Genomic DNA, 11,617 nt, shown 5'->3' with positions numbered 1-11,617 from the left:
TGCGCAAAAATACACACGAGGGATACATACTTCTTGAAGAACGAGAAAAGTATTTGTTCTCCAAAGGTAACCGTACAATAACACAGTAGAATGAACGCCGACACTGAGGCCACAATGCACGCATAGTCACGGAGCGGCATTAAATATCGATAAAATGAAATAAAGAAGAGAAAGAAAGGCATATATTCCTAAGGCATAAATACATGTCATGTTCAATTATAAACACCATTTGGGCGGTCTGATCGCTAACAGCAGCGCGCGAAGCAGTACGAACGTCCCCGCCGAGCAGAATCGCCAGCAGTTTCCAACGGCGCGACGCGCGACCTTGATGCGGCCCAATCCAGTTTAAATCCAGTTCGATCGCAGCGCCACCACAGTATTTTTCGTCGTCGCGCGCCTCACCGCAAAGCATGCGCCGCCCCAGCCACTCGTCCCACCCAACCGTATTCCAGTACACTCTAGGCAGAGTCTAGGCACAGGTCTAGACGCTTCGACAGCTCATACCTTTGTGCGTGTTGCGTTCTCGCCGCTGAGTTTGCGTTGAAGCGATTGACAGCACAAAGGTCACTTTGCCCGCTGCTGTGCGGCAGTCTAGGTGCGTCGTCGACTCATACCTTTGCGCGTGCTACGTTTTCGCCGCTCAGTTTGCGTTGAAGCGATACACAGCACGAAGGTCACTTCGCTCGCTGCTGCTGCCGCGCTTCCTCACGCCAGCGTTTTGACAGCGAGCGTTGTGTTCATGTTTGCCTGTGCGCGCTGCGCTGACACCATGCTTGTTAATTTAGTTAGTAAGCGAAGGTTTGCAATTTTATACGGCCGATCAAACTACTATCCTTACTTTGTATAGCTAGCTGTCTATTACTTTGCTATCACAATCAATGCTTCGCCTCTCCGGCGAAACGAAGACCTTATTTTTAAATCATTGCAATATGAGTAGAGGCCTTCCTGCCTTTCCCAAAGGTAGTTCTGCCCAAATTGTCATTTTGCATCCTACCATAATATCCAGAGAAACAGCCCACCTAAAATCGAGAGAAAATCGAGTGAAAATATGAGGGGCGCCAACGTTCAGTGTGCAGAAAAAAAAAAGTTGAAAAATGTATAGCAGCCAAAGAATGAACACATGTTTATTAGCACTGAATTGATTAATCGCCAAAATGGTCGAACAAAACAGTCACTGTCACTTTCGAACAAATGGTCGACAACCACCTCACGCACTGTGTTTGACGTGGTTGGCAGGGCAGCGGAAGGGGGGACTGCTGAAGGAAGCTGCTCATGAAGCTCTCCATCTTCTGATCCATTGAGGGCGGTTGATATACCGCATCGCTTGAAGGAGCGGGCGACAACTTCTTCGCTCACAGTCACCCAAGCCTTGGAAACGAAGCCGGCAATATATTGTCGCGATGGCTTCTTGAGATTTCCCTTAGACGACACTGCCCCAGCCCAAATGAAGGTTGCCCAGGTCTCCTGAAGGCTGTAAATGGTTTCATCCACCTCATGTCAGCTGGCTGCACTATTGATGTGCAGCCACAATGAACACGTCGGTGATCTTTGACACGAGGGCCTTGCGGGCGGCGCTGGTCTTGTGGATCGGGGTCTGGTCCAGGACGAATAGGCGCCAGTAATCGTCTGGTCCGTGTTGGCGATGGAGAAGTCACTGTAGGTGCGCAACTGCAGGTGCAACGTTCCTACAGTCTTTTGGGAGGCCGATACCATCTCCACATGGTCAATCAGGAGCTTCTGGCTGTTGTTTGTCATGGCACAAAGTCACACATTGAACTTCTTTTTCCTCGGGAAATATATTAGCTCGAGGTGTTATAGTTTCCCAGCTTGGTTACCAATGCGAGCTTCCTTGCATGCTCTTGTAGCAGAAGGTTACTAACCGCCCTTCCCGCCGCTCTCTCTCTGCTTGCAGAAATTCAAAAAGTCTGTTGTCAATCTCCTCAGAAAACACAGGTCGACCATTGTTCAACGAGCGTTAAACTTTCCTTTTCTGTGACACTCCTAAAGGAGAGTTTCATAAGCAGAGTTCCACTGCCTGACTTGCTTTCGATCAAGCTGAATTTGGCATGCAGTTATCTATATTGCTGCTGGCCTTTCGGTGCCATCAGACAACCTCCATTTTATTCTCCACATTAAAGCTTTCCCCCATCATTGCGTACCTGCTTCGCACAAAAGATGAAATGACAGGAACTAGTGCATGTTATTTTATAGATCCTGCATGTGACCTGTTATCGCAGCCAAAGTTTAGGCAGTGCCCATTGTTTGGTTATCTACCACGCTAGCTAACCTAATTTCCACCGACATTATCGCCGAAAGGGATGTTGCTATTGTCAGAGGTGGGTTATCTAATGGTGTTTTTTAAAAAACTACAAAATTGTGCCAAGAACAAGGCTGGTTGTCTTTTGGGGTGGGGCATCCCTCAGGATTTTACGGTAGTATGGTGTCTTAATGATAATTATCTTATATAACATAGCATTAACCTTATACTGTTTTAGCAGAGCCATAGCAATAACATAAGCTTAACCTGTTTTAGCAAAGGATATAACAGACAGTGTTGACTGCCAGACATGGTTTCAAGATGACATGACTCGACAAAGATATGTCAGTCTTAACCACCTCCCACCTGGCATATGCATGCTAAAGCACTGAAATAAAGCCTTTCCCTCTAGGAGGTAATTGTCAAACATTCTACAGGAGTCAGGCGCCCACTGTGGCAGTGCGATGTACTATGCACGATATCTCTTCTTGTTAGAGCATGGATTTTTGCCATTTATGGCTATCACTTTAATGCACACTACTCTAAAGTAGCGTGCAATGAAAGTCATTGTAACCCTATCTATGCCTCTTAAACAGAGGCCAACATCTGGGAAAGTGGCCCACTGTAAAAGACTTCCTGCAGTTTAGAATAGGAAATGATACAACATGAAATATTTCCTGTTACACAAAATGCAAATGGATGCTACCATAATTATTAATTAATAAGGGTGTTGTTACTCGTGCCATTTATACGGGCTCAATTATAATAGCTCTTGTGATGTAAATTGCCAAGCATTGTACAAGAGGTCTTGGGTTTGATTTCTGGTTAAGGTTGCTGATGGTGGTAGAGTGCAATGGAAAGCTAGTGTATAAAGACTTGTTATATAGAACGTGTTATACAGCCCTTGGTGGTAAAAATTAACCTGGATACCTCATTTATGGTATTTGTCACAGACCAAGTGCAGCTTTGTGAAATAAAATCCAACTGAGTGATGCATTAAAGACAAGGTAAGCCAGTGAAGAAGGACCATACTTACATGACGAAAAAATGTTTTATTCTTTTCAAAGATGATAGTAGAAAACCACTTACCTTAATAAATTAATAATGAAGTTTAGAACTAAAAATGGCTGAATGGACCTTGAAGTACTTTTTTAAATTCAGATACACAGTGAACCATGTTGTCAAACCTGTACACTTTATACATCTTTAATGTTAGCCAAAGAGTGTGATGATGGCAATGAACAATGTGTCGATGATGTTGCAGCATCGTAATGAGACGACATGTAATAGACTTGAGAACATCTCTGATGGAAATCCTTTTTCAGACAACCTGCATAATTCGCACAGGGAAACTAAGCTGTGGCAGTTTCCGCCGCACGGTACAAGAGCCTAGCTGAAGCACCCAAAAGCTTCAGGATGTGTGTGAGAGGCGTTAGTGGACCTCTTGTGAAGAAACTCCCGACAAGAGAAACCAGCACAGCAAGATATTCATCAGTCACGCTATAAGCAGCCAAGGTGGGACGCAGTCATTCTTTCCATACTCCTTTCGCTCGCCAGCTGAGGAACTCCTCGTACTCCTCATCTTCCAAATCACTGTTGCTGTCCTGACTGCCCTCGTTAGCGGCAACTTCTTTCTTCATAAGCTCCTCCTTCCTCTGCTGAAGCTGATCAACCCGTTGCCAGTTGTGGCTGAAACCGACATATGCATAGTGTATGGGCTTATATTGCAGTATGGGGCAAATGACAGAGTTAAAAAGTTAGCTCTAAATTGATTTCACTAGCTTGCTAAAAAAACAAAAAAACTTTCATAGACAAAACAGCATTGTGATGAATCAAACAATCAAATGCATCTTGATTTACTTGTTCCTCTAGCACATGGTTACTCTATGCGACTGCTATTGTACACTGAAGATGCTGACTTGCAGCCAAATTCTGTTTGAACAAATGGAAGGTCTACTTCATCAGTGTCTCGCATACTAGAGCAAGTCTAACTGGCATAAATCCATGTTTCTCTGTATATAGCAAGGCTGAATTCCTTTTTTTCATGTTTACCACAGTAAAACATGCTTCCAGCACAATATATATACACCACTTTTACACATATGTAATGGCAGCTTCTGCTAGTATAGCTTCCAGCTTGGGAAATCACATAACTTTCAATCGTTGAAACTGTCTTTGGAATATAACACATTATATTTGTCTTATTATTTTACATTGCACAGTGCTCTGCTCGCAAGCCAAACTTTCAATGCCCTAGGCAGAATACAAACCAATTTTGTTGGTGCACGATGTTACTGGGAAACAGCCTAAATCTAGACTAACTATGGAGAGAACAGCATCTGTTCCATCCTTTCTGTCCTACCTGAGCAGTCAAAAGTTGCGTTACACTTACGTAAATAAAAGATTTGCTTCGTTTAACGAAAAAGCTATACTGTATAAAGCTTACAAATGCAGCAGGTTCACACTCTTCCAGGACAAAACTGTGAAAATGTTTTTTTTTTTTTATGTTAGAGAAGTGGAATCAGTTGCACGCAGAGCTTAATGATTGTGCCTTAACATGTAACATTATGAAATTATGGATTTATACAAAACTCACTGGTTCTGCAGCAAAAACTTCCTGCAGTATTGTTAAACAAATGAAATAATACACCTGGAAAACTTCAGTTAGAACACAGCAGCCAAATAAATGCGTGTGTAGAGGAAATATGCTTCCAAGTTATTTACAAGGTCTGCAAGGAGTACTAAAATAGGTTTTTCAACTACTGATTCTGTCGTAAGTAAAGGTCTAACCTCTGCACACCTTGGGAAATATAGCGCCAAGTGTCTGAATGCTCAACATTATTTACTTAAATGCTAATTTATGCAAACCATTTCCAGTTTGGGTAACCAGGTGGTGATGGTTTTGCTGGGGTGTTGGATATGCCATGACATTGTGTTAGGCTGGCTCACTCTTGGTCTTGCGTTCATTGCAGCTGCCACAACATATGAGTGCAGCCCGAAAAAAAGTGCTCGCAGCATTTTTTCTTGCTTTATTTATGAGCACGGTCATTATATAGCTTTAATGCCACACGACATCAGAAAATTTAGCTTTATGTCCTCACACTGTGGCCATGTCCATGACATCAGGTTTAGCATTCAGAGATCAACTTTAGTATCGGATTAAAATATATCCGATAAGTGTCATAGGTAAGTGTTCCCGAACAGTTATAATTGCCAAGTGTTATACTACTACCTGCAACCAAACATGTAGTCCTTACAACTTCAAAAGATAGATGTCAGTACTCCTTGAAACCACAATGTAGTTTCAATGGAAGGACTATGCTGTCTGTTTCTCAACCAGTTCAGCCATGCGTAATGCATACTGATTGCTGATGTAACCCAAACCAATATATAGGTGCAATACTTTGTGCCAGCACCAATCATAAGAATACAATGACAATTAAGCTTGCAGGTACAAAGAGGGGCAAAGTGTGTCAAGGCACCGATGCTATCTGCCAGTGTATGTTTTCATAGCAATATTGTGCGTTTCGTGCATACAAGCTGTGTGCGCAACTGCAAATAAATAGCACAAAGATGAGACATGAGAAAACCGCATGCATGGCATATTTACATCTGCTCGTCAATTTCCTCGATGTCGCGCTCCACTTTGCTTTCCTCGATATCTTCAGCCATAATAGCTTCCGACACCTGGAAGAAATATGCTTGTAAACCACTAGTTCCAAGTTGACAGTATTTTTGTGTACAATTCACATTTTTAACAGCAATAACCCTTTACAGGGCCTTTATTCGAGGTAGGGAGCTCACTTTCTGCCTCTTTCCATGGCTGAATGTTGCCACGGAAACAATAAGTAGGCATAAATAACTATTGTAACATCTCAAGCCATCATCCAATCTCGAGGCATCATTAACGTGGCCACTTTTGACAAGAAAAAAAAATGGCACAAGGGGGGGCTGGAAGGGAGGCAGGTTTTATGTGATAAATACTGTATGAAAAACTACAAAAATTAAAATACAATAATGTTTCGATACACCAAGTGGATGTTCTTTTCTTCTAATTTACAACTTCTTAGGGTTTACATAAAATTTGGTCAACATTAGAATTTTCTAAAAAGACCGGCGGCAATCAACAGCCTGCTGCTGAACTTTGTTTCCAAAATTAAAAAATTAAATTATGGGGTTTTACGTGCCAAAACCACTTTCTGATTATGAGGCACGCCGTAGTGAAGGACTCCGGAAATGTCGACCACCTGGGGTTCTTTAACGTGCACCTAAATCTAAGTACACGGATGTTTTCGCATTTCGCCCCCATCGAAATGCGGCCGCCGTGGCCGGGATTCGATCCCGCGACCTTGTGCTCAGCAGCCTAACACCATAGCCACTGAGAACTTTGTTTCCATAGCCCAGGGATGTGTGGGTACCAGAAAGCAAACAATGGGCACCATTTTTGCTCACATGGCCAAAAATGGTAGTGCAAGTTGAAGTGATAAGTGCCAAAAGTGGGTGACTACCATGAATATGCTTAGGAGAATGTATAGGAGAGGAAGCAATGGGTTGTGCTTGGTCTCATAGGAGAATGCTCAGAAGAAGAAATTAAAGGGTAGACTGCTCAGTCTCACAACTTCAAATAACACAAATACTTCATGATAGTAAAGAGTTCAAGTACTACTATTGTAAATACGTCTGCTTGTGGCAATTCAGCACCTTGGCATGCATAACACCCGACAGAATACTTGCATGTTATAATGTTATGCGCCAATTGAGGGAGGACCAAGAAACCAGCAAACGGAGTGCTGGCATGGGGCAGGGTTGCCAACTCTCAAATTAAGTGGCACAGTTCCGACTTTGGAGTAAAAGTTCCGAGTTCATGGTCAAATGTCCCAACTTTTGTTTTTTCCTACTATGTAAATAACAATCAGTAAACCACATTTCTCCATTTTAATGCCAGGCAGTTCGGTTGTATTGCCATAAACATAATGACAGTTTTGTTTTTGTCATGGTTCTAGTTCTGTTATAGGCCATGCTGCAGTTCACAGTGCCTCTATGGGTGTTGGTAGCCATGTTGGAGAGGCAAGTACTGCACCTCTCTTGTATATAGTGACATATAGTGACATGGTGGAACTTTGTCACACATACACAATGGCAGCTCCTAGCACTGACTGGGTTGGTCGTCACCAGGCAAATAGAACAATCACCCATGCATCATGAGCCTTTGCACATTGCACATATCTAGCTAACCTCCATTATAAATCATGATATATTATAGAGATATTGTTGTCTCAGCTGCAGAAGAAAGGGGTGTTCTTGACTGCTTAGTATTTCAAGTTAGTTCATTTGCAAAGTGCAATGAGGAGCACATTCCAGTATAAAACTTATCTACTTAACACATTTCTTTCAGATGACAAAGCACAAAAAATTCATGCCTGTCCTGTGTACAAAACAATGCATTGATATCAATAGCAAAATGCCAGTGTTGTAACACTACACTGACAGTGCTACACACATTACTTCAAAATAGCAGGATGGAAGAAAAAAAATTTACAAGCATACTATGACAATGTCCAGCAAAACATTCTCTTACTGTTGTTTCTTCTGCAATTTCCTTTTTAAATTTCTCCCACTCCTCTTCAATTGGGTCTTTGTATTCCACGTTCCTTGCCTGAGTACACAGAGAGAAAGACAAGAGGATTTTGGCTTCTGGAAAAGATTCATTACTTTCACTACAACAAAAGCCATGTAAACGACAACAGGGTTGTGTCTGCACTGTTCACAGAATATACATGTTGAAAATAGCCAGAGGAGATAAAACAATTGCAGAGACAGACAGTAAACCATTTTTTTTCCTTAAGTGCTTCGTCAAGTGACAGGAGGAATGATAAGCTATCATTAAAGGTATGGTGCAAAGCCTATAAAGTAAGGATACAGATCTGCCCAGCTAATACTAGATCGCAATCAGTTCTACAGAAACCCACAAGCTACAAGTTAAGCCACTTTACCATAGCTTTTTTTTTTAGTGTTTCACCCATGCGACATGATGACATGACCTATTAAATGAAATGAGAAAAAAAAAAAAAACTGACACGTGCACAACAGTAGCTTGAAGATACAAAGGGTAGTTCGCGCCGCTTTTTGGCCGATGTCAATTTTTTGTTTTGATCTAATAGGTCATGTCGTTATGAACATTACATGAAACATTAAACCGAAACCAAACATTAAAAGAAAAAGGCAATGGCAATGTTTGATTGTCCGTGAAATTATGGGCAATCAAGCCTATGACTTCACACTCGGCAGCAGATTTCCACAGCCAGTGAAGCACCATGGCAGGTGTGCATTAATTGTGAATAATAGCCGTGCTTTAGAAGGTTTCGAGCACAGTGATGCTAGTATGCAAAAATACAGGAAAATTTCTGCTGTAAAACCATAAGCTACCTATGTCACAACAGAATTATTAACAGGCTTTTAATATATATTTTTTTATCTAATGTTATCCATAGGCAAATGCCACAATCCATTAAAAATGTAAGCAACAATATCCTCATTGTTTTTTTCTTTTTATCTGTGTATACCTTTGCATCCAAGACAGGATCATCAAAGAAGCCCTCTGGCAAAACTTCTGCAGGGGCCTTTTTAGCTGACACCTGTGGTTTTGGCTGCAGAGGTTGACTTGCTGTAGTTTCTTTTGGCTGACTTGCAGAGGCTTTATCAAAAAAATCTGGAAAATTGAAGGTACCATGTGGATGATTTCGCTGGACATTCATTTTACACATTCATCAATTCAAACACCTCATGAAGGCCCTCAACCAGTAGCTGATGGTGAGGGGCTCCAGGTTAATTTCAACTTCCTGGAATTATTTTTGTGCACCTAAATCTAAGTAGGCAAGTGTTTTTTTCCCCCATCAAAATGCAGTTATTGCAGCTGAGACTCAAACCCGTGACCTTCTGCTTGGCAGCAGAACTCCACAGCCCCTTTAACAGGTGCTCTCAACTGGAGCAATGCTGTAGCCTAGAGAGGTGCCCATGACATTGGAACACACCCAAAATTTGAAATGCTCCCACACCTCTGACATTTCTCATCTTTGGGATGCTGGCCGCGGCTTTCATTTTCGAGAGCAAATGAGGAGCACATCAGGAGATGAAATATGGAGACAGTGAAGAGAGTGCGAGGAGGAGGGTGCAACAGAACCATGAGGCAGAAGGTTGAGGAGGAGGGTATGGCGAAAGCGGGAGATGAAATGAGTAGTGCCGCACACGGTGGGCTTTACGGCGACAGTGACTACAAGAGAGCGCCAGAATAGCATGCATTGTCTGTATGGAAACAAAGCGCTGCATGAGTGGATTTACGTCTGCGGCGGCTGCTGTGAATGACGCCCACCTGTCATGATTAGCAAGGCAGTTGTGCCATACTTCACTCTGTTTGCAATGTGCCGCATGAGGCAGATTGTCTGTGCCAGTCAATATATCGCAAAGTGAAAACACGTATACAGCTGCACTCAAATTTTGCATTAGGAAGTATCATAATCGTCAGTGAATTTTTTTTATTGGTTCTGGTTAAGTTACTGTTCAATAGTCTGGTAAAGATATTTTTTCCTTTCTTTTGTGCTATTTATTACAGTAGCATTCAACCTGACATTCACCAGTTCTGCATAGTCAGAGAATGGAGGGCACAATGAAAGTTGCACACAGAAGTGTCATTTGGCTAAAATGTACCATTGTAGGTACCACCGTGTTGGTCCATTCACGTTTTCCACAAACTGTGAAGATGATGTCATGTAGATTTTGCACTGTGTTATTGTTGTGTTTACGAAGCCATATTATTGTGCTGCACTTCTAGCAAGTATCCTACTCTCTATTCTGCCGCTTGTTTTCTTCTTCTTTCCTTTTCAAGGTGCTTTGTGAGTAAACTACACATGGCTGCTTTCCCATAGCAGTGCTCCACATGCACAGCATGGCTTCACAGTTTGACTGTCTGCCTCATCGAACAGCAAAATACCACAGCAGATATACTCCTCAATATTTACACAGTGACATTAGCATAAATGGCTCAAGAGAAGGAACTAACTTGCCTTTTGGGAGTGCAGATTCTGTGGAACTTGAATTCGGTGTTGTCGCACTAACATCCATGTCCTCATCTGACGAGTAATCAGCCATAAGGAGAGGCCCCTTTGCCTTCTTCCGAGGCGGGCTGCAACAAAGAAATACTGATGACTAAGGCAAGTACTCACAGCACACACAACTGTGTGTCTCCTCCACATCTATCCAGCACTTCCAGCTTCCTCAAATCATACTTCTGATAAAATGAGCAGGTTTCAGGGCCTTCCGATTTTCCCATGGCGAATTTTTCAATTTTGACTGTTTGATAAATGTGTTAGAACATTTCACAGTGTTCGATAAACCTAACTCACAGGCACTATTCGTTTTTCTTGGCGAATAACGAATTCTTTTGACAGAACACACCAATCTTCACTTGACGTTACCTATACTTCACGAAGTAACGGCAACTTCTGATCAGAACGTATTAAGATATTATAATGAATTTAAAAGATTGTCTGAAAACTAAAGTACGCAAATGATCGTGACAGTGTTGTGTATAAAGGGACCCTAACCTGGCACTTCCCGGTAGGCTCCGGTTCTTGCCTGAAATTCAAACAGTGAAAACGTTTTGACCATTAAAGATCACATGCTGTCCAAAAAACCAAGTTTTGTTAAACATCGTAGGACGTACCGTCTTGGTTATCACCTGATGCATCATTTCGCCGTTTGCTGAGTATGCTGTCACTCTGTACACGATTGGCCGCGCTTTCTTTCAGGTCCTCCACGTTCTTCCATGTAAAAAATATGCAAAAACATGCACACATATGCGATATACAGTGAAATTGTCATGCTCTCCGTAAACAATAACGCCGATAGCCGTTTATCCGCATTACAAGCCAAGTACTACAAGCGTTACTTACTTGCTTGTGCGCTTTCCCAAGAACGTGAGCTGCCCACAATGTCTCGCTTTTCACGTGGACCATACATACCGAACAAGTCAGCTGACCTAAACTGTTGTATGTGCGCTAAGTTAAGGAAAGCAACACAAGATTGCTACAACGGAAGGTGGAACACACGAATACCAAATAAATACAACGCTTTGCACATGAAATAGCACCAAAACCAAAGGATATTTTGCATACGGAGATGTTATTTTCTTTGTTGACTGACTTAAGGCCTCTTTCCGCTCTCTCATTAAACGTTTTAGGTCATCTTTTTGGATAACCTTTTTTCGCGCTGCGGGCGCCGCCATGTTAACTGGATTGAACTGGATTGGATTGCACGCAGAAACTTGGCGTCATAACCACGGTGACAATGATAGTTTTACAAGTT

The 11,617-nt window shown here is 42.2% G+C and overlaps 1 protein-coding gene and 1 pseudogene across 1 annotated transcript; both read right to left on the bottom strand.

Moving 5' to 3' along the window:
• Positions 1-852: 852 nt before the first annotated feature.
• LOC126530842 (uncharacterized) lies at positions 853-2,149 on the bottom strand (annotated as a pseudogene).
• Positions 2,150-3,289: 1,140 nt separating this feature from the next.
• Positions 3,290-11,551, bottom strand: LOC126530841 (zinc finger protein 830). The gene is made up of 9 exons (XM_050178136.2): positions 11,419-11,551; positions 11,206-11,305; positions 10,977-11,073; positions 10,858-10,888; positions 10,318-10,436; positions 8,821-8,966; positions 7,836-7,913; positions 5,868-5,944; positions 3,290-3,946 (listed from the first exon to the last, which is right to left on the bottom strand). Exons 1-9 carry the CDS (start codon positions 11,535-11,537, stop codon positions 3,784-3,786), a joined length of 930 nt encoding a protein of 309 aa, XP_050034093.1. The 5' UTR covers positions 11,538-11,551; the 3' UTR covers positions 3,290-3,783.
• Positions 11,552-11,617: the final 66 nt, after the last annotated feature.

This window comes from Dermacentor andersoni, chromosome 5, assembly GCF_023375885.2.
Source record: "Dermacentor andersoni chromosome 5, qqDerAnde1_hic_scaffold, whole genome shotgun sequence".
NCBI lineage: Eukaryota > Metazoa > Arthropoda > Arachnida > Ixodida > Ixodidae > Dermacentor > Dermacentor andersoni.
This window is presented reverse-complemented; position numbering and strand designations above follow the sequence as displayed.